Genomic DNA, 24293 nt, shown 5'->3' with positions numbered 1-24293 from the left:
GGTTTTGATAACTGGTACACATATCCTAATACTGTGGCTTAAAATTGAGATTTTCTACTGAATTCTTACCAACAGATTTTCTTGAAACAAATATTTAGCCAAAATAGAAACCTATGTATGTTCAATTTCACTGAACAGTTCCATACCCTTTTCTCCTGAATGAAAAAACATTTTCAGATTTTTGCTCTATTTAAAAATATTAAGGCAGTGAGGAAATCTTGTTTGAAGTCCCAAGCTACTCATGAGAACGTCTTTTCTTTTCATATTCTCCAAAGACTGTGTTAAAATTACCTCTCAGTTTCACAGCAACCTTAAAAGGTATATACACAGAAAATCTCATTTTTAAATGGAGTCCATAATTAAATATGTATCTGTGTTGTGTTACTAGGCTATCATCAAATAGTTCAAACAGAAAATACAAGGCTAAATCCAGATTCTCCTTTCATTTGGCTTTGGGATGCATTATAGACTTGCTTTCTACATCTTTTTGCTTTAGCAGATGCTAACACTTAAAAACATAAAAAAAAAATCCTCTGTAGCAAAGCGACATCAGGGTATTATTTATTGTAGGTAACTAAGATCTGGCAGACATGAAACTGGCATTGCAACTTTTCCTCCTACGTAGCAATTTATCAATTGCATAGCGTTTCTGCATTCCTACTATTTGAGTTTCACAGTACCCTGTGAGGTGGGAAGAGCAGTACTGCCTACATTTCCCATACACAAGGGATACTGAGGCTTAGAAACGTTAACTTGTCCTTTTCTGCTAACTATATGTTGATCCAAAAATAGAAATAACCAATTACCACAATTTGATTATACTAACCTTATATTTTGAACTTTAAATTTCTCAAGTGTTAATATATCCCTAATGTAACTAAATATGATTCCTTATCATTCCTGGTTAAGCCAGGGTGTTCTTAGCTGCTTTCAAATATTAAATTAGATTTCTAACATTAAATGTAAACTTTATGAATCCATTCCTTAAGTAGGTATTTTGAAACCCATTTTCCAAAATAAATCTTAATGTCAAAAAATCAGTTTCTCTTCTCAGTTGTAGGAAAAAATACAGTTATCTTTCTTAATATTCAAGGTAAGACCTCTATTAACAAGCAGCTGCATCTTACGAACACTTGAGTTAGCTAGTTCACTTGAGAGATAAGACTGAGGCATATGGTGGTAATAATAATGATGACAAAGCTATTATTTTCACCTAATTAAACAATTTACTATATGCTGAGGACTGGGTTAAAATAATGTATGAAAATTAAAGCACTCCAAAATGTCAAAATTCTCACTTCACTGACTTGTGCTTTGGAGGGAAGGTTGCACTGGAGTGCACTCTAAAAGACTGAGGAATCTGCCACTCCCTAGGCAGGAAAAACTTGGGTTTCTGGTCACTCCCCCATCAGAAATACTGGGAACTCTTCTTAGCTCAGTAATTGGAGCAACCCCAGTTCCCACAGACATCTCAGAACTTCTGTTTCTTCTTCCAAGCCAATCCCACCCACAAGGAACTACCTGAAAAACAGATAGCACCTACTTTCAGATATTTCAACTACCACCCAATACTGAGAAAAACTTCACTTAGAGAAAACTGTTCGATTACTATTCATTCATGTTATGGGTTTTTTACAGACTTTTTAGGCTCATGTGCTGTTGCTAGAGTTCTTCTGTACTACAATGCTATTTTAAGAAAAAAAAAAAAATTTGAGATAACTTTTAGCTTCCAAATCACCCCCATTGTCGACCCAAATGTAAACAATTATTTACTATATTCTTTCTTTCTTGGAAGTGACTGAATTATTAATATAGCACACTTAAATGAATTGCATACCCCTTCATTTGTTTTTAACTTTCCTAATGTATGAGTTTTGCATAATTGTCAGTTATTTTATAACAGAACAAACTTACTTAAGGAACATGTATAACTGCAAAGTTAGTTATCAGACACCCAAAATGCCTGTATAAAAAAAGGTGACCCCCCCCAAAAATATTGAGTACAAATAGCACCCTAATCGAAACCCTTTAAAGAGTGAAAATCGTAACATCACAAATTACCCTTAAACTTTTAAATAAATACCTGAATGTGTATCTTCCTTCCCACCCAAGGCAAAAGCAGATGGTATGATACTGTTTCTTCCCAGTAACATCAAGTACCCTTTGTTAAAACTCACAAGGTAGGAAATCTTTAGCAGACACAAAAGATGAAAGATGAAACTGCAGCAAGAGAGCATGGCAAATCCAAAAGATCTATTAGTGCATAAATCTACTGGAAAAAAAACAACAACAACAAAAGAGATAGAAAGAATTAACAAGATACAATAAAAGTTATGTCTTTAAAGCAGTAGATTATAACAGGGTGGGAAATGTTTAATATGTGTCCTCCTGAAAAGCAGTTACCATCTTTCAAATTAAAAAAAAACCAGCTGGTATATTTTCACAGCATCTAGATTTATTTATGGTATAAAGCCATAGAATTGTAATATTATTATTCCTTTCCCACCCTGGCAGAGAATAAACATGAATTCAGAAGCACAGTGGAGTGAAAACAAAGAAGAGAGAGAAAAGGCAGCAGAGAAAGACAGAAAAGGTGAATACAGAGCTACAGAAGTGTTTATTGAGCATGCTACAGAGGTAAGCAGAGTACACACAAAAGGAAATTAAACAACCATCAAACCTCCCAACTTTGTTAGAAAATTAATTTTTAATTGTGCCGCTTTCAAACTATACTGAATTTTACATTTCTAAAGATGTAAAAACTCAACTAATAGAAAATATACATGACCATTCTGTCTACATAGATAACAGAATCTATGAACCTTGAAACTAAGTACATCAATTTGAAAAAGTATTGGTCATTTAAACAGAATCAACAATTCAGATTGACAAGAACTGTTCAAATTAATTTGACCTGTAGATTCTGAGCCATGTTTTTATTAAAGTCAAAGTCAGATCTATTCCTAAATACAAAATATTTTGAAGATTTATTAAAACTGAATATTACAATGCAAGGTAAATTAAGACTAAAGGCACATAAACTTTGGTCCCACCTGGTTGTCAGTTTTAGAAAACTGCCACAAAATTAATCTTCCTGCAAATTTTCGCAGTACACTTTCTTTTATCTTTGAAAAACACATGCACCAGTTCCTGAACTAGCTAGACCAGTCTGCACATGCTCAGAAATCCACAACCGTATTCCAAATCTTAATTACAAACTAAGGATGGCAATATATATTTAAATGCACATAAATCATGTCAACTTCAAAAACATCTACGAAAAATATTCAGCCACAAACAAGACGTTACTTAGTGCTGACATTTATATGATACGTCCCACAAGAGTGTGTACAAAAAGGTTAAGATTCCACAATGCTTTCCACATAGGGCTCAAACTTACAGAAATCACTTTGTTGTCTTAAGAAATTAATACTCTGCATCTTGTTAATTTTAACTAATGCCTACATTCATAACTGAATCTAGACCAGAATTGTGAGATACAAAAGGCCAATGTTTTTTCCAAAGCAATAAAGCCTAAGGTAGTAAAAACTAAAAAAATGCTGCTTTATTCTTTCAGTATCATGTATCTTATCTGATTAAATATAAAGAAATGTGACAAGCCAATAATTCAAAATAAGTTCCAAGCAGGAGAAACAAAAACTTAACCTTTTTACACACCCCTGCCTAAACATATTGTTAATTCCCATTTAACAATGTGCCCTAGACAACCAATTCCTTTCTTCTAGTAAATGCACAATAGCAACACTAGTTTTCCTTTTTAAGGCACGTATGTCAACTAAGTTGAAAAAGGAAAGTAAAATTAAAATTTTAAACAGACAATAAAAATGGCTTCTCTACAGAACAGATGAAAGAGAGCAGTTAATAACTCTGCCTTTACATATGCCATTTCATTTTATAACCAAGGAATGATAACAGCATGGGAAAAAAGAAGAAAAAAAAAGAAAGAAAACAACAAAAAAAATCAAACTCTGGTCCCCACTTTTCTGAACAGTCAATAGGTGTTGACACCAAACAATGTGATTCACCGCCAATCTTCATCTCCCCTTTTTTAAATTGTTGACTTGGAGAAAGACACTCTCAGATGATGGTTTTCACCAAGGTTATAATTATGAAGATCAATCAAGGCCTGAATAGCTTCTTCCACTGTTGCCATCTGAAGAAGAGCCATTTTGTGATCTCTTCTGAAACAAAATTATGAAATTAGATACTTCATAAAAATTAGGAAGGGCTTAAATACTTAACTTTTGCCCATTCCAGAATCAAAGATGTCTAGAAACAAAAAGAACAACTACTTGAAGAAAACTTTTACTTCTATCAAGTCACTAATTTAAAGACAAGAAAGCTTGCTTACTGAAAAAACTTAAATGCTTTCACAGTGCCCCCAGTGTTAGCAAACAGTGTTCGTAGATCCTCTTCTGCTACTGAAGGACTGGGAAAATTAGACGGAAAAAAAGAGTAACAATTAATAAAAAATGTTTATATTTTATTCCTAAAATGTATATCCTTAATAAACTACTCCAGCTTTAATACTTACGGGATATTGGATAGGTGAAGGGTTGCAGAAGGAGGAAAAATGTTCTGAAAATTTTTGGATCCAGGTTTCTTAAAACGATGCAGTGGGGAATTACCAAAATCTTTTGTTAGCCCTTGATCATCAAGTCCCTCTCGAGGTAGTTGTACAGTCTGATGCTTAGACAGAGTAACACGAATAATTTTTCCATACATCTTCTGTCCATTAAGATGATTCATGGCTATAAAGGGGAAGAATGCCTATTAAAAAACAATATCAAGGTTCAAAGCAAAAATAATTCTCATTTTAGAATAGTTGAAATATCTGAATTCTGTTATGATTTTAAAATAAATCATGAATTTACAATAGCCACTGGTGACAAAACAAGTTCATTTGCACTAGACAAGGCGTTGAGGCAAAAAAGCCAGCTTCTTTCATAGAACGAAAATCCAAAATGTGAGTCTCTCTCTTCCTTGACAGTCCTGCTAAATGCCCAAGAAAGAAACTTAGTACTCATCTGTAACATTTTCTCCCTGCTGATCCATATCCTAACTGCCAAGTCCTACCATACCCATCCTCTTAATTACTCTCAAATTCATCTTCTATTTCTACACTTTTCACTGCCATTATTTTTTTATCTGGATAACTCAATCAGTCTCCTAATTTGTCTTGTTGGATTTTTCTCTACTTTTCTCCAATCCATTCTATACAAATCTATGTCACTACCTGCTTAAAAGCCTTAGGGATAAACTCTAAAATTACTCTTTCTTTAACATGGCTTATGCCTTTCTCAGTCTGACCCTACCATCTCTCTCAAGCCTCCCTGAATAAACATTTATTGATGATATAGAATACTAACCACTTTGCTAATGCTGAGAATCAAGTGGTAAGACAAGAACCATCCTAGCCCTCCTCATGGAACCTACAGTATCTTAGTACCGTACTCCTTGTACTTAATGTTCCAGGTGTACAAAACGTATTTTCTTAAACACTAGTTTTTTTACCTTTAGCCCAGTGTGCATGCTTTTCTATTTATAACAGTTTCCTATCTCCTTCACTATCCCTCCTAATCTATTTATCCTTTAGTGTTACTTCCTCAAGAGGGCCTTTTCTTCATCCTCTAGAAAACGTTCAGAACCTCACTAGATATTCCCCCATGCAGTACCCTTTATTTATTTTTATAAATTCATTACATTTTAATTATTTATATCCTCCTTCAGACTGTAAGATACATGAAAGCAGGAACCAGTGTCTCTCCCCACAGCACACAGCACAGTGCCTAAACACAGAACATCACATAGCTACTTCTTGAGGCAGCAGTTGGGTTACTTTTCAACTAAAAGAACTGGTCTGAGATTAGAGAACAGTTATACGTTTTATGTTTTATTCACTAGTCACAACTGAAGAAAACCATGTCGCAAGTCAAATAGTTTAGCTAAACTGAAGGTCTATTTGACTACTCAAATCAAAGTATTAGAGTATTAAACAGAGATGTAAAGGCAATATGGAAGAGCAGGGAATTGAGAATAAAATCCTTACTCTCAAATGTTTTTAATTTGATTAGTATACTACAGTACACAGTCTGACACAGGAGATACCCAGAATTTGTTAAATCCATGCATCTTGTCATACTTACTTGTATAGAATAAACCAGTTAAATATAAAACAGGTCTGAAAAGGAAAATGCTATAAAAGTATAAGGTACCATTCCAAAAAATCTTTTTCATTTATAGCTTCCCTAATTTGTAAAAATAAGTTTACTATTCCAGCTATAAGATAAATACTAAGGATGTAGCGTACAACATGATAAATATAATTAACACTGCTGTATGTTATACATGAAAGTTGTTAAGAGAGTAAACCCTAGGAGTTCTCATAACACAAAAAATTTTTCTATTTCTTTAATTTTATAACTCTATGAGATGATGGATGTTCACTAAACTTACTGTGATAATCAATTCATGATGTATACAAATCAAATCATTATGCTGTACCTCTTAAACTTACACAGTGCTGTATGTCAATTATATCTCAAAACCGGAAGGAAAAAAAAGTTTACTCTTCCTGATTTACTGCAGTGTTATACATTTGTAATAGTTTTTTCTCAGATTTTCAACTGAGGCTAATAAAAAAAAATAAGCTCTCAGGCCTTAACTTTCTTACACTGTATTTCACATATACTTATAAAACCAACTCAATTATCCATAGTGATGGTATGTAAACTCCTTTTATAATAAAGCTTACTTGAATTATAAAATATTTTTAAGGTTCTATTAATTCTGTTGTTTTAAGTGAACAGAACTGTGCTTATGATAAAGTGCTATTATTACCTCATACAAAATGTGTTGTAAGGAATGAGTTTTGGGAACAAAGTGGCATAAAGAAGTAGACTAAGGTTGTCATAAGAAAAGGTGTTTTAGTGCAGCTTTGAGAAGTTATAAAAATACTGCACAGTTGAGCTTTGAGATACTGAAGGGCACAAATAACAAAACAACAAGAGGTTCTAAGCATAGTAACTGCACCGAAAGGAGATGGATAATAGAGAAATGGGGTTACAAATAAAGCAAAATAACCAAACAGCTAACTCAGAAAGTAACCAGGTAATAAGGGAGATTCTAGTCAGCTGATTGCTGATAAAAGGATGTGAATAAATTTAAAGTGGATGGGGGTTAAGGAGAGGGGTAATTAGAATACCGGGGCTTTTAAGGGTATTAAAAAATAAAAAGCGTGTCAAAAATGGAGGTATATATATTGATTAAACAAAGCAGAAGGAAATGATTAGAATAATTTTAAATGAATCAAGTTTAAATAACAGGACTCTAATATCTTGAAATCTGTTCCAAGAAATATGGCATCAATGAACAAAGCAATCAATGATCAAGAAGAAAAAAGTCAATGCTGCATAGTGGAAACGTCATTTTTGGTTTAGTATTATTTTCTACCTCTCCCTTTATCTCTGAAGATAGTAATGAATAATGAAAAGTTAAAAGATGGTAAAAAAAAAAAAAAAAAAAACATACAGGAGTTTACATAATGTGGAACTGGAGCTATATCAATAATTATCCCCTTTATAATTAAAAATATTGTTGCCTCTCCCATTTAAAAAAAAATGAATCTTGACATCCACTTATTAGTCTTGTCAAAGGACCCAACTTTTAGCTTTTTTTTTTTTCTCTCAACTGTCTTCTATACCATTATTTCTAGATTTCTAGTCTTGTCTTTATTATCTCTTTTCCTTGGGTTTATGCCATATTCTTTTTTTTTTCTAAATTTTATTTATTTACTTATTGGCTGTGTTGGGTCTTCGTTGCCGTGTGCGGGCTTTCTCAAGTTGCGGCAAGCAGGGGGCTACTCTTTGTTGCGGTGTGCAGGCTTCTCATTGTGGTGGCTTCTTGCAGAGCGTGGACTCTAGGCGTGCAGGCTTCAGTTGTGGCACGTGGGCTCAGTAGTTGTGGCACGTGGGCTCAGTAGTTGTGGCTCACGTGCTCTAGAGCGCAGGCTCAGTAGTTGTGGCTCATGGGCTTAGATGCTCCACAGCACGTGGGATCTTCCCGGACCAGGGCCTGAACCTGTGTCTCCGGAATTGGCAGGCAGATTCTTAACCACTGCGCCACCAGGGAAGCCCAGGAAGGCGGATTCTTAACCACTGCGCCAGCAGGGAAGTCCCTATACCATTATTCTTTAACAGTTAAAACATTCTGTAAAACATCACTTTCACTGCACCACACATACTAATATGTATAGTACTTTTATTATCATTTAGTTTTACATATTTTAAAATTCCCATTAAAATAACTTCTTTGAGACATGACATATTGGAATTATTTTTCAATTTCCAGATACCTGGAGATTTTAAATGTATCTTTCTGTTATTAACTCTTTAACTTAATTGCGCAGTAGTCAGAGAATTTGGTCTGTATGATACTTACTCTTTGAAATTTACCGACGCTTGCTTTATAGTTTAGTTTGTGATCAATTTCTGTAAGCATTCCCTGTGTACTTAAAAAGAATGTGTTGGATGTATAACTATTAGATGCCTAATTCTATACATGTGTAATTCTGTTAATGTAATTGTGCTGTATCATTTGCGTCCTGCTGATTTTTTTTTTGGGGGGGTCTGCCTGACATAATTCAGCAAGGTGTATAAAAACCTCCATTATCGTGGTGAATTTGCTCAATTCTCCCTGCAGTTCTATCCATTTATAATTTATGTATTTTGAAGCTATTTCATTAGGCACACATAAACATAAAACTGTTGTCATCTTGGTGAACTAATAAATCTTTTATCACTAATCTTTATCTGAAATGAATACAGCTACCTAAGTTTTCTTTTGCTTATTACCTGTCAATTATCCTTTTTATATCCCTTTACTTTCAATCTTTCTACATCTTTGCACCTCACATCTCTTGTAAACAATAGGTGGCTTTTAAAAAATCAAATCTGTCTTTTAATTGATGAATTTATTCCTTTACATCTGTTGTTATTATTGATACATCTGGACTTGATTCTATCATTACTTTCAAATTTCTATTTTCCCCCATTTTCTCCATATCATTTGCCATTTTTCCCTCTTTTATTTTGACTTTTTTTTTGGGGGGGGAAGGTCTATTGAGAGCTCCCTTCTATCAGACCAGCAATACCTCAAAGTGCAACTCAGAGTTCTCCACTACTCACAGTAATGAAGAAGTGAAAGCCAATATATACACATACTTAAAAATTGCTCGAATATCGCAACACCAGAGTTACATGATTCCTACTCCCTTTACAGCACACTTCGCTAGATATAATTTAGTAGTTAAAGAAGAAGTAAGTTTACTTTTGAGATGGCAGCTACATATTAAATAAAAAGTTGAGGCTTTCTTGTAAGTAGTTCTTGAAAATATGAATTGGAGAAACAAGATAATTATTTTAACAAGGAACTACTCTTTTGACATTTCCTTAGAATTAATTTACTTTAATTGTTGAAGATCAGTATACTACTTCAAAACATAATTTACAAATTATATTATTCCTAAAATATCCAATTTAAGAAAATTCCAGTATCAATTAAATAGGTTATGGTAGAAACTGAAACATCTTAATGTTTGCAAATTTTAAAACTCTGGTCTAAAATGATTTAACATGGCCTCTAAGATTTGCAACAATCCCATTCACACTTGTATACTACTGACTATACCTTGTCGTTTATTTCTCCCATACTACTTCCTAAGCATAAAAACATCTGCCTATATTATAAAACAATGAGTATTTCCAAACAGAGACCCATGAAAACCCAAAAGAATGAGAACAGAGCCCATAAAAAAAGCATACTACATTTTTAAAAATTTCACTTATTTTTTTCAATAGCACACCCTAGTTTTGTATAGGATTTGTGTGTTTGTGTGTGTGCTATAAAGGCATTAAGGGTCCAATTACGTATTGTTACGGACACATACTTCAAGAAAGCAAAATCTAACCTGGCAGCAATGAGAAATAATAAATTATTTGCCACTACATACAGTTTGAAACCTATAAATCATGCTATTAGTAAGTCAAAGCTTTAGTAAAAAAAATCTTATAAAAATTAGGGGTAAAAGATTTATAAATGTACTGTTAGGCACTGAATTGTATTCTCCCAAAAGTGATATACTGAAGCTTTAATCCCTCAATGTGACTACCTGGAGGCAGGGCCTTTAAGGAGGTAATGTAGGTTAAATGAGGTCACATGGGTGAGGCCCTAATCCAGTAAGACTGGTGTCCTTATAAGTACAGGAAGAGAAATCAGAGCCTCAGAGGCTGAGAAAAGGCTCAGAGGAAAGGCCATGTGAGGACATATGGAGAATGGAGCTCTCTGAAAGCCAGGAAGAAAGTCCTCACCAGAAACCAAATCTACTGGCACCTAACTACTGGCCTCCAGAACTATAAGAAAATAAATTTCTGTTGTTTTAGCCACTCAGTCTGTGGTATTTTGTTATGGCAGCCCAAGCAGACTAATACAAGTATAGCAAAAATTAAAGTATCACTTATCTAAACAGTCCTTACATAAAACAAAACCAAAAATATCGTGAAAAATTTGGTTAAATTCTACCTCAGGTACTTCTCAACTGTAATGACTGTGTATCCTTTATTTACATGAGGGTAATGCCACCCACAGCTCACACAATGAGGAAAAAAACCAAACATTTAAGAATGCTTTGTCAACTATGAAACAAAAACTGTAAAATGCTACTTACAAAGTTTATAAAAACAATGGCAATGACTACGCCCACCAAAGTACAGAGGTGTACACAAGCAGAGGAAGAAGAAAAGATTTAATGAGCATCTATGACATAATTAGCACTTTTATATAACTTCCACTAAAGATGGATAATAGCTGATAAGAAACACTGAATTTCAAACTTACTTCTGATTCCAAAGGCTAAAAGGTCTAGTTCATCACGTTCTTAGTTTGTGAGTCTCACTGGATATAACAGCAAAAATACACTAGTTTTTACACCAAAAATGGCAAATTTCAAAATTAATAATGTGAGTACACCCAGTCTGAAGTACCATCATCCCCGAATCTCAACTAACAGAATTATAAGCTAAGAACATATTGACATTTACAGTCAATCACACCGTGCATATGCAGCTACATTCTAGATTTATGTGATTTGGCTTTGTGCATGAAGTCAAACGAGATGTTAATTAAGTCATCAATTATTTAATAGTATAAGTGTAACTTGTCTGAAGTACATTTTAAGATTTCAAAAAGGATTAACAGTGGGGTATTTGGTATAAGTTTTTCATTCTGTAAGAACCTGGTATCTCTGAAATATGTTTCCCATGTGACTCTTTCCTTTACTAAGTTTAGTTAAATACTTGCAAATGACTTTAGAAGAATTAAAATAACACGGCGTTAATCAGGATTCCATGGACTATATGAACTGTTAGCTTTGATTACAAGGACTATCCAGGAATGAAAAACACTAAGGATCTTTAATATGTATGTCATAATTCTTATGTGAAATTGTTATTGTAATTTTGAAGCCAAAACATTTCTTCCTTAGACTCCACACAAGAAATGGTTAAGAGGACAGCAGGAAAATACAAATATGTTCATCATGTACAACTATTCATGTTAAAATATGAAAATTAACATGACATTTTGAACCCTGGCTATTAATAAATGGCTTCTTACTAATATAAAGACTTTGTTTTTATTCACAGGTTTAGATTATATATTTGAAATCAGATTTGAAGATGTATAGATAACATATAATTTAATCTTACCCAGTTGTGATTGGTTTCCATCAGCCATCTGTATTAGAGCACTGTCTTTCTTATTGTACAAAATCTTCACACGCTGCACATCTCCATAAACACCTTTTTTTGGAGCCACAGAGAGGTAATCCAAAAATGGAATTAATTTTACGTGCAAGTCAGCTAAAGATTATCTTTCTGACATATTAATGAAACATTCAGACATCAACATGATCACTCATTCAAACTCATCATTCTCACAAATGAATAAAGAAGATCAAGATTTTGAACAGTGAATTTTGAAAAGAATAATCTCTGATAAACCCTCAAAGCTATGTGAATGATATTAAATTAAAGACCATGCAAAATAAATCAGCATGCATTAAAACAAATTTTGTGTCTATGGAGTTTTAAATAGCAAAGAAAAATAGCAAAAGATTTACTATTCAACTTTAAGCCAAAGTGCTAGCTACAAATAAGAATTAAGGTGAAACAAAAATCAAATCAATAATAAAAGTATAGTGCTAACAATAACATACCGAAGAGGGTAAACAGACTTTGGGGCGTAACCATCTTTAGAAGGAGAGAAGAGCAAGCAGCGTAAGACAAGAAGAGAGAAGAGTCGAGGAAGAGCGGAGATGAACAGATCATCCATAACGAAGGGTGGTTCCCGCAGAATGGTGAGGTGGTCATGGATCATGGTTCAAGGCGGTTAATTGGGGCAAGTTGGTCCGAGGAACATTTGTTCAAGCACAGAAGCATGAACACAGGGAATGGAGACAGGGGATGAAGACAAGGACAAGGAAAATAAAGGATAAGACAGGGAAGGGAATGGGCATTTGGGAAAAGACAAGGAAAGGGAAGGTGAACACACAGGGAAAAGGATGAAATGGGGAAGGGAAACAGCAATGCAGAAGAAAAAAATAAGGAATTGGGGAACAAAAAAAAAATAAAATATAGGTCAGTACATAGGAAATGCAGGATTTGGTCAGAAAATGGTTGGTTTATGTACTGTACAAGAAAAACTGAGTAAAATGTAGTCATCCAAGACAAATATGGGTAAAGTACATCTATATCAAAGAGTAAATTACAGCATTTCATCTCAACATAGGGAAGGAAAGCATGCACAGGAATTTTAAACTTTGAACTTTAACTGCATAAGCATGGCTGGTTATGAAATGCAGGCAAAATTCTTAAGAGAAAAACAAAGGCACTCTGATTCAAACATTTTAGCATGCAGAACTGTGGATGACAATAGTACTAAATGATAAAATAGCTTAATGTTCGTATTAACAGAGGCCAATTAAAAATGAAACAAATATTCAAATTAGACATCATAAACTGATACATTGAGCTTCCCACATTTCATACCAGCTTCCATAGCAATCAAAATAAAATATACCAGACATAAAATGTACAACTAAAGAAAATAACTCAGCAATAAACTTTACTTAACGGGGTGGGAGGGGTTCAGGGAGGGGTAAAGTTGAAAAATATTTTTAGAAGACAATGACTAATAACTGCAAAGAAAAAATTACTAAGAAAGACTGGAAGAGTGCCTCGTCAAGATCTTTGGAAGAACCTTCAAAGAAAAATGTATTAGAGTAGTTCACATAAAATAAGATTTAAAAAAATGCAATGACACATAAGCATGAAATGAACAAGCAAATAATTAGAAAAGGCAAAGAGCAAAATTGTTTTACAGTTACATCTGCAAATTAGATCACATTTGCCTTTTGAGAACAACAAAAAGATAAAAAGCCAAACTACAGTACTTCACCATATTTTTCTTAGGAAAAATAGGTAGTTAGGTTAAAAAATATATATATATATATATATTAAAAGAGATATGACTGTCTACGGAAATAAAGTATTACCTAAACAAGTACATAGATTTTATTCGGAAGTAGAAACACACAGAAAATACTTTGACTAATGAATGTACATAAAAAGAAAGGCAAGTGCAAAACGAAATAAACATGAAAAACTTTCACAAATGAAATGGAGTTAAAAAATAAACACTAGAAAATTATTTTACTAACCTCTTCATTTAAATTGCTAACCAACAGGACTGTATTGCCACCAGCTGAGACTCCAGGCATACCCACTCGGCCAGCAGCAGCTGCAGCAGCTGCTGCAGCAGCGTTTGGAATAGCCAAAGGACTCAGAGCTCCTGGAACAGCTGCAACAGGAAGCCCTAATTTTAAAATAAAGCATATTTTACGAAACACACACAAGTCGTTTACAAAAACCAATTTAAGCACGATGGCTGCACGGCTTAGGGCTGACCGTTCCAAGTGGTTCCTGAAAGTTAATTTTTATAACATTTAGAAACATTAGTTGCTGATAAGTAGTAGATAAAATTAATTGGTTTCAATGAAATCATTAAATATTAGAACTAAGGTACATACCTGTATTATGTTAAAAAAATTAAATATACAACATTCCATTTCCTATGGAAAAGCAAACACAGCATAAAGAATATACTTCCAAGTCAGAGACTTGAAAAATTCACTTCCATGGTTCATAGTGAGGAGCCAAATCTAAAAAAAAATCATCTTCAACATAACAGTAACTCACTTTTTTATAAAGTGCTATCTTCTTTATAAACGTGCTTGAAATTAGACAAATAATTACAGCCTACAAACCATATATAGTAAGTCCTTCACTTTTAGAGACAAAATCACCCTGAACATCATTATTTAATTCATTCAAGTGACCTAAAGAAAATCTTACCAAAATCTGTTTTCCTTAATTCCACACTCAAGTAGGTATTAACACAAGTTTCTCAATTACAACACTTCCCCCATAGAAAGAATGAGAAAAAGTCTCTATATCACACAGGCTTTCTCTTTCAGTATTTTCCTATCCTTTACCTACCAGTTTTAACATTTCCTTCTTATTTCTACTGTTCTACTTTCCAGTCTTACTGTTGTTCTGTCATCTTCAGGATTCTTCATTTATTCCACAGAATTCCCTTTGTCTCAGCATCTTTTATCCATATTTCAATTATCAATAAAATTGGATTCCTTTCATCCCTGAAATTCTTACATACCAGCTTATTTCTCAATAAATATTAGTTCACTAAAGAAATGAGTTATATGTTCTTTTTTTTCCTTCTCATGATAAAGGCGACAAACATTCAACCTACATAAAGTTAATTCATGACATACCTGGGTAGAACTGGCCCAAAGTACTGCTGTCCCACAAGTTCATGTTTTATTTCTTCTTTTCTCTTTCCAGCTTTCTTGTACATGTCATAAGGATGTGCTGTTACCTCTGGTTTCAGATGTTACTCTTTTAGCCAAGTTTATCTTTTTACTTTACAGAAACTACTATGACCTTTCATTGGCAGGGTGAAGGGTTCTTGAAGACTGACAATTCTTAACTTCTTTAGTTTTTGACTTATAAAATTTTTCCCTCCCAATCTCCTTTTATCTTTTCTGAGTATCTCCCCCATCAGTAGAATGGTGTTTCTCATTTACGTTCTTGCTCTGTATGAGTTTATTTTACAGTCCCCCACCACCACTCCACATACCATTTTTGGGGATTCCCTCCCCCCACCTTTTTTTCTTATTTCTCCACTTTCATTTTTTAGATTTTACTTTTTGTTTTGGAAAATTTCCAACATATAAAAAAGTAGAGAGACTAGAATAATGAGCCCCATGTATCCACCACAATTGTTTACCAATTATTAACTCATGGCTAATCGTGTTGTATCTACTCACCAATTTTATTTTTAAAGTAAATCCAGAAATAAGGATCTAATTTTAAAATAGAAACATCTCACGTCTAATAATTAATCATGCATAATAGTCTTTAGTGCCTTTTAGGATCCACCACTTTAACTATCCTATGGTATTACTAACTTCTCAATGTTAAATACCATAGCTCTCATTACATTTGATAGGTTGTTTCCATTTAACAGTCAATGGATATCTTAAAATGCTGCCAATGTAAGATACATTCCTAATTCCTAGGTATGTACTCACAGTCATTTTGATCTTGCACACTCTTATCAGACATGTAGATAGATTCCAAAACTTATAGTTCTACGTTACTTATCATTTGTCTTTCTCTGTTGATATTTCAAGAAAAATTACTAATTCATGAAACACATATAAAACATCAATACATTTGATATATCAGTCTAAACACAACTTCGTTTTTGCAGAAAATGGTTTCTTCTAAAACACACCTCTACCATGCCAATATACAATTAAACAATCATAATACTTCACCAAAATATTCAAAGATGATGAAAAATTTATTCAAAGAAACTTTAAGTCTGGGATTTGTAATGAAGATACCTTGGTAGCACAATATTATTTAAAACATCAAGACATCATGGAAAAATAATCACTGAGAATTAAAATAATTAAAATTAATTTAAAATGGTAATTAAGAATTAAGAGACTAGGCTAAAGCCCTTTTTGAAGTGTGAAAGACTTAAAAAAAAAACAAGAATGCCATATAAACAACATTACACTTCAGTAAAAATAAGACTTAATTTTCTCGTGAAAACATAAGTGAAATTTTGTGGCTCCAAGTAGATTTATCTCCTTCTAGTAAGGAGATAATGGAAAGCTCAGCAAAATGTGGAATGTAAGCTATGAGGTCCCCACTGTTCTTGCTAATATGCAAATGCTACTTCATAATCTCCCTACTTCTCCATTTATTCTCACCATTCTGGGTCACCAGATGATCTATCCTCTTGCCAAATGACCTTTCTTCATTTTAGGCAGCCCAGAGCATGATGCAAAAGTACTTCAAGAGATGAGGGCAGTCACTGTCCTTAGTGCCACTAGCATGTATTTCTCTTCCACTATTTCTTCTCCTAGTCTGGTAACTTAGAAAAACTATTTCAGTCATCTTTCACAGTTCCAAATCACTAGAATAGTCTTGAGGTTTTTATTGGACTTTTAAAGCCTCTAAGGATAGTTTCCACAATTTCCTTCAGTATACTCTTCTCTAAAAAATTATTTTGTCAGTAAGGTAATTTTTTTTTTTTTTTTTTAGGTTTAATCTCAGTTTTGTCTGCTACACAAAAATATAAAAACCTATGAAGTATTTCATGATGTACTATTTATGCCATAATAATGAATTCTGAAAAGGAATTCTGCACTGTATTTTTCATATTAATGTTAACTGCTAGCTGTGAGAGAAAATACATTTACTATCTTCCCTTTGTAAAAAAACATATAAAACACGTTATGCACATTGGCTCTAATGGATTACTTTTAGCTGTAGAAATAACTTTAATTTTAATGATTTACATCTTCAAGCCAGCAGGTATGCTGTAAAAAACACTATATGCATATTGAGATGGGGGATAAAAACGTCTGTTTTACTTCCAGGATTGTTTTAAGAATCAAATAATGTCAAAGAGCTTCATAAACTGCCACATGAAAAGAAAAGGAAGGTGTCACAGGGTTCCCTTCTATGTGAAATGATCTTCATCAGCTGGGCCACCCAGCATTTTGAGTGATTCAGCAATTTTATAAACTTCTTGTATTAGTTCTGACACATTACTAGCCCTTCCTCCCTGAAACTGATGGCCACACTGCCATGTATCTATCTGATAGAGATTCAAAGTCCACAGCGATGAAGTGATGAGAAATTATGCATCTATCTATCCCTCTATCCCTGAGGTCATATTTTGCTGAGGCACACAGACATCCCTAACCTTGTCCATTACAATTGAAGAATTAAACTGTTCTTGATAACTTACCTTAGATCACTGGCAAATTTTATCTATAATTTTTAATAAACTTTTATTTTAGAACAGTTTTAGATTTACAGAAAAATTAAAAATTCTCCAAAGTTCCTATAACCTGGGTACCCTTTTTCCCCCATTATTAATATCTTACTATAGCATGATATAGTTATATATCATATATATTATAAATAGATATATTGTACTATCATACAATAGTATATGTTGCAACTAATCAGCCAGTATTAATATGTTATTATTAATTAAGGTCCATAAAGTATTCAGATTTCCTTAATTTGCATGTAATGTCCTTTTTTTGTTTCAGGATGCCGTTATTAGATTTAGTCATACCTCCTTAGGCTCCTCTTGACTACGACAGTTTTATCCATGCTTTTTAGAGATGCAGAATTTGTTTCATCCTTTCATTTCCTATTCTAAAACGTCTATCCAAAGTCAATTACATCATATCTTTTGGTCTTACACTTCTTTCCCCCGTTTTTGGTCTTACACTTCTTTTCCCTGTTCAAGACATCTGGTGGTTGTTATTCTCACATATGACTGAACAGAGGATTGGTGGTGGGACTTTGAGGCCTGTTATAATTCATGTAGTATAGGGTCCTGGGTGAGGGGGGGCAGTTTTTACAACATTTTATTTCCTGACTTGAAAATAAAAATTTTACCTTTGACAAGAATGACAGCTGCTATTTTTTCCTCAAACAATCCATTCTTCCTCTTCCACCAACCTTCCCTTCAATTTCTATTTTACCCTCCAGAACCCATTTTTCTTTTCTATCATTAACAATTGCATTTTATTCAATGTGTTCCTTAGAGAAAATTTTTAATTAAAATCTTGCTTGGTCCTAATGAAACTTATCTTATAACCCTCTCAAAAAGTCATTTTTACCTCCCTAAACCCTTCCCCAAAGGAAAGTAAAGGGTGCATTTTTCATCCCACTATCCCACCACCCAATGTTATTTTCAGACTGCTGTTCTGCCGTCACCAATTAGAATGTCTTTGAGGTCGTACCATGCAATCATTTCTCATCAAAACAGCCATCAGGTCACTGGGACATTTTCTCTCATTACATTAAGACTTTGGCACCTGGCTTTATTTCTTCCTTCTATCTCAGCTCTTGTCCTCATCCTGTGATCTGTTTGACACACTGGTCTCACTATTTCTTAAAAACTTCTACTTTGATGATTTTTACTATATCAGTCTGTTTTACCAACTTCTTTTGCTACATCTTTGATTTTTTTTCCTTTTTTCGCCATTCATTTCTAACATTACATCCCCTTTCCTGACTTCATTCTTCCATCTTATAGATCCTCCTACTCCCATACCAGCCACTGAACCAACCCATTTTTAGCCTATATGATAACCACTTACTTCCCTTTCTATTCTCCCTTGGCTAGACTATACTATGTCTAGAGCAGTTTGGCTTGCTTGTTCCTAATCCATTAATGCTCTACAATGCCAGACTTGGATAAATCAAATCTTATATTTTGGATATGCTTTCATCTAGGTTTGTAAAATATTAGAGTGAAAACACACACACACACACACACACACACACCCTACAACCCCAAACTGATTCCACAAACATTGTTATTTGATGTTAGCCGCATTTCCTATTCTATTTTCAAGAATTCCCTAAAAATCCACTAGACTTAAGTCCTATACCCTATTCTCAACCTTTATATTCATCAAGTATCTCGTAAGACCGAGATCAGAATTCCCTCAAAATTTTCAATCAACTTCAAAAGTCCTCCCTTCTTTCATCTGTTCCCCTTTCTTCATAAAGATACAAATGGTGAGAAGAAAGAATATGGACTATCAAAAGCTGATGACTTCAGTTCTGGCTCCAGCTCTGCCCCTAAATCTCTAGGTGAGCTTGATAAAACTTCCTTCCAGTTCTCACAATGGTCCTGAAAAGTATCTCTGTATTTCGTAGGCCCCAACATTTCCACTATATTCTTGATCCAATCTACTACAATCAATTCTAGGACTTAAGCTAGCCTTCAAAACAAATACTAGCTAATATGAAATTAGCATTCATTCTATGCCAGACACTGTGAAAAGTTCTCTGTATGTATTAACACATTTAATCCTCACACTAGCCTTAGAACATGGGGATTACTATCATTACATCCATGACAAATGTGAAAGCTGAGACAGTGAAGCTGACCCAGCTTTTGAACTGAGGATGTCTGGATTTGGACCACATACTCTTAATGATTATGCATACTCCTTCACCGTAAACATTTCCTCTTGGGCCCTGATTTGCTCAACTACCATCCCATTTCTCGTTCCTTCCTAAAGCACTTATTCAAAGAGTAGTAAGTACTTTCTTATCAAATTTACATTCCTAATCCATTATAATTTGATTTATACCCATTCTTATAAGAATAAACTTTATGGTAACTACTAAACTGAATAGGCACTTCTAATTTTAACCCTATTTATTTCATCCCTCAATCCCTTACTTCTTTACTTTCCCACAACATAAATGTGTAGTGCTTAAAGTTTCAATTTCAAGTCTTTAGCCCTCTTGCTCTCTTATACCTGAGAATCTTAAGCCAAAGTTTTTTTTTTCTTTCAGTTTTACTGAGATATAATGGACAAACAGCACTGTCTAAGTTTAAGGTGTGCAGCATAATGATTTGACTTACATCATGAAATGATTATCACAGTAAGTTTAGTGATCATCCGTCATCTCATATAGATACAACATTAAAGAAATAGGAAAAAAAAATTTTCTCCTTGTGATGAGAACTCTTAGGATTTACTCTAACAAGTTTCATATATAACATAGAGCGGTGTTCGTTATATGTATCATGTTACATTACATCCCTAGTACTTATTTATCTTATAACTGGAAGTTTGTACCTGTTGACCACCTTTATCCAATTTCTCCCCACCCCCAAGCCCTGTGTCTGGCAACTACAAATCTGATCTCTCTAAACCAAAGTTTTAAATATCACTCCTCTGGCCTTTCAAATTCTCAACCCCACAGAACTCTTGCCTAAGTCCTAGGCTGAATTTCCTACTATCTAGGTAGACTCCTCCACAAGTTTAATTCTTCATGAGTCATCATATCATAACGTGCCAAGTCCTATTACTTTTACATTTCATTTTTCCCATGTTTCTTTCTTTCCATTCTCATTTCTGTCCCTAGTTTAGATTCACAATTTTACCTTACTTAGACTAATAGTCTCCAGTATACTCCTTGGGATAGCATCAGTTCTAAGATCTTCTCTCAAACTAGTTATTTCTGACATCACTGCCTTTCATGTTTTCCCAATTACCCTATGCCTCTTTCACAACTGAATACTTGTCACTTCCTAAACATGCATGATATATTCTTCATCACATTTCTCATGCTGTGTTTTTTAAATCCTTTATTCTTATCCAAATCAAATGCCTTTGGCCCATAAAGCCCTTCCACATTCTCCTTTGGATGATAAATTACTCACTTCATTATGCTCTAATACTACATTAAACTCTATTATATATTTCAGTTTGCCTCACATTAGAGATATTCAGACGTATGCTGTCTCCACCGGAGTATAAACAAGATTACAAGCACAGAAACCTTGTAATTTTTCTGAGCCCCTACAGTACCCAGCACAGTGCTAAAATGACTGCTGAAAAACGCAATTAATGAATAAAGCAGGATGCCACTGAGGTGAGGTAGAATCCTTCTAGGAATGTGAAAAGCTCACAGCAATTACTTACAGAGGATAAGAAAAATTCAGAAAGTGGGGCAAAAAGGAGAGGTAGATTCAGAGACAGAATACCATTTTTAAATTAAAATCAAGATTAACAGGAAAAAGAAAAAATATAGAAATTAAAAGGAAGAGAAATACGAAGTTAGGAAGAACTCAGAAAAAAAAAAACAACACTAAAATTTCCTGTATGTATCTATTGCTTTCTTGGTGCATCTTTAGAGACTGAAAACTTCCTGCATAATTTTTACCTCCTTCAGATAGAGGCACATTTTATACTATGGTCACAAATGCATAGTTTTTCTTCTACTAATTGCAGAGGTAGCAGTAATATACTTCAGAAGGCTTTACTTTTAGCCATACCACATACATAACTGTCAACTAAAAATTTTTCAAGATTAAATCTACAGTATAATTTAATTTAAATCTGTCTTCTACATCCAAAGGCTGAAGTTGATTACCACTGAATCAACTTCTGTTGTTTAGCTGTTTAGCTTTAAAAATATGACCACCAGGATAAATATGAGAAAGGTTTTCAAGTATGTGACAGGGTATCATGGAAAAGGAGGAGGTAAACGTAGGATTAATAAAAGAAATTTCTTAAAGCTATAGCTGAGAACAATAGAATGGATGACCATAACAAATCAGTTTAGGACTATAAAATCAACCATTAAGAACTCTGAATGAAAACGTGTACCCTGGATAGTTAAAAAGCAGCCTACGAATAACATTTTAGCCCTACAGTTATAAGCTTATTCCATTTGAGAAGGCTGGTAAATAAGTAAATATGAACTGATGTAATAATGTATTTCTCCTTATGTTTATGGCACGTTATACCTCCAAAGTATGAAGTATGCAATTACCACCAACTATTTCCTTTGCTGAGAAGACAAAAAAATTTCCAGATTTAAAACATATTAATTCAAATATTATATAAAATGTACTTGGAGTTAAATAAACTCTTTAAAGGTTATTGCTTCAAGTTAATTCATGATTCACAAGTAAAAATGTTATCCAAATTTTAAAATGAACAATTCTACCCCAGCTCTTGCAACTTCCTCTTTAAAAGAGACATTTTAAAGACAGAAAGTGGTTAAGACTCGGTGCTCCCAATGCAGGGGGCCCGGGTTCGATCCCTGGTCAGGGAACTTAGAGCCCGTAGGCCGCAACTAAAGATCCCGCACGCCGCAACTAAGACCCGACACAGCCAAATAAATATTTTTTAAAAATGAATAAATAAATATGAATACACAAGAACACGTGATCTTAAAAAAAAAAAAAAAGATGACACTATAAGGAAATAAATAGCCAGACCAATCCAGATTGTGGCATTTTCTAAAAGAATATAACTAGGTTTCCACAATAAGTCAATGGAACTGAGGGCTGGGGCAGAGGGAGAGGACTTTAACAGAGTAATAGACATTCAGGAGACATAACTACCAAATGCCATGTGTGGCCCCTGAGAAGATCCTATTCTGAACAAATCAATGCTTAAAAAACATTTTTTGAGACAACTGGGGAAATGCAAGATTGACTGGGTATTCAACAACATTAAGAAATCATCATCAATTTTGATAGGTATGATAATCAGGTTTTAATCAATTTTGATCAGGTATGCTTGGTAAGAAAATGTCATTATTTTAGAGAAATTATGGTAATGTTTGAGATGACATGATGTTAAGGATTTGCCTCAAAATACAAAAGAAAAAATGAACAGATAAAACAAGTGTGGGAACTAGTGAATTGAGATAATGGATATGATAACTGAAGTCTTTGATAATAAAAACTTAAAAAAAAACACCATGTAAATAACCCATTCAAAAGTAACAAAAACAAAAGCTTTCAGAAGTCATTTAAAAATAAATTTTAAAATATTAAGTTTAAAGTAAGTTTTAAAAAATATATTTAAAAAAAGTTTACTTGTTAATTTTATGCATCATAAACACATAGAAAAGAAAACCAAATTCAATTTAACAGCTAAACAGTTATCAGTGGAATTGTACCGATACCAAGACAGATTTACATGGCATGAATAAAGAAAAGTATTAGAATACTGGCTCAATAGGTATAAAGTATGTTTTTATGAGAACACTAATAACTTCACTAAAAAACTACAAACTTTCCTCTATAGCAGTAATTCTCAACTCCCACTACATCTTGGAATCCTGGAATCTTAAAAAATTAGAAACCCACTAATCATTAGGGATTCTCAGTCTAGGGTAAGACCTGGTGATTTTGATGTGCAGGAAAGTTTGAGAAACACTGATCTATAAGAACTACATATTTACCCTTATGAATAAATGGTTGTTATATCTGTTCTCAATTACCAATTATTTTCACCTCAGAAGATATCCTATACAAAGTTTGCTTTGCTTTTCTGTTAAAACCTTATGATGAGAACGGCTGCTACTTATTAACTCAAACTACACAGAAGGCTCTAAAGTAAGTATTCTTTGTACATATTATCTGCATTAATTTTTAAAATGTAGACAACATGATCATGAAAAATTAATTACTTCTAGCAGTTTTTCTAAAAGTGACCCACCCCTTAATAAATTAACTACACTTCTTAAACATGATAAAATGGTCATAATGACATCTCAATTTATAATCTCAAGGATTTTTGATCACCTTGTTCTTTGATGTAGAATATGTGAATAACTAATAGTCTGCCAAGTTTGTGATTATGTATTTAAATGTCAGATTTCTAACTAATTACAAAGCACTCAGTCTCCATTCTTGAATAAATTACATTTTTTGGAGACACTGTGGTCCCTAGCACTAAAAAAGGAAGCCGAGAATGCTAGTCTTAAAAAATTACTGTGTAAAATAAACCAATTAAAATTTATAATACTGATTCCAAATTAATTAAATTTAGTCAAGTGCTAGGATATAATATAAAAATCATACAAAGTAAAGTGAATCCCCCTAAATATTTAGCAGAAAAGAATTATCACCTAGTATCTGTGTTCTTACAGAATCTTTGAAATAAAAGGATACCGAGCAATTATTTCATTTTGGACAAGTACTCTTTGAGGAAGACTCAAGCAGGAAATGGATCCTATCAATATTAGTTTGTTGTACTTTGAAGTCACCTG

The 24293-nt window shown here is 33.5% G+C and overlaps 1 protein-coding gene across 5 annotated transcripts in view; it reads right to left on the bottom strand.

The window, feature by feature from the left end:
* Positions 1 to 2721: 2721 nt before the first annotated feature.
* The window catches only part of PTBP2 (polypyrimidine tract binding protein 2), an 80335-nt gene continuing 58763 nt past the window's right edge, over positions 2722 to 24293 (bottom strand). Inside the window, exons 9-14 of one of the 5 annotated variants that reach the window (XM_068540383.1) lie at positions 13796 to 13950; positions 12293 to 12326; positions 11784 to 11876; positions 4556 to 4772; positions 4373 to 4450; positions 2722 to 4202 (exon numbers count right to left, since the gene is read on the bottom strand). In XM_068540383.1, coding sequence (XP_068396484.1) covers positions 4070 to 4202; positions 4373 to 4450; positions 4556 to 4772; positions 11784 to 11876; positions 12293 to 12326; positions 13796 to 13950 — 710 coding nt within the window. In that variant the 3' untranslated portion in view covers positions 2722 to 4069. The remainder of the gene's footprint in view (positions 4203 to 4372; positions 4451 to 4555; positions 4773 to 11783; positions 11877 to 12292; positions 12327 to 13795; positions 13951 to 24293) is intronic. The other 4 variants (XM_068540379.1, XM_068540380.1, XM_068540381.1 and 1 more) reach the window with 4 other exon arrangements.

This window comes from Eschrichtius robustus, chromosome 3 (assembly GCF_028021215.1).
Source record: "Eschrichtius robustus isolate mEscRob2 chromosome 3, mEscRob2.pri, whole genome shotgun sequence".
In the NCBI taxonomy this organism is placed as follows: domain Eukaryota; kingdom Metazoa; phylum Chordata; class Mammalia; order Artiodactyla; family Eschrichtiidae; genus Eschrichtius; species Eschrichtius robustus.
The sequence above is the reverse complement of the archived record's forward strand: the minus strand, read 5'-3'. Positions and strand labels throughout refer to the sequence as shown.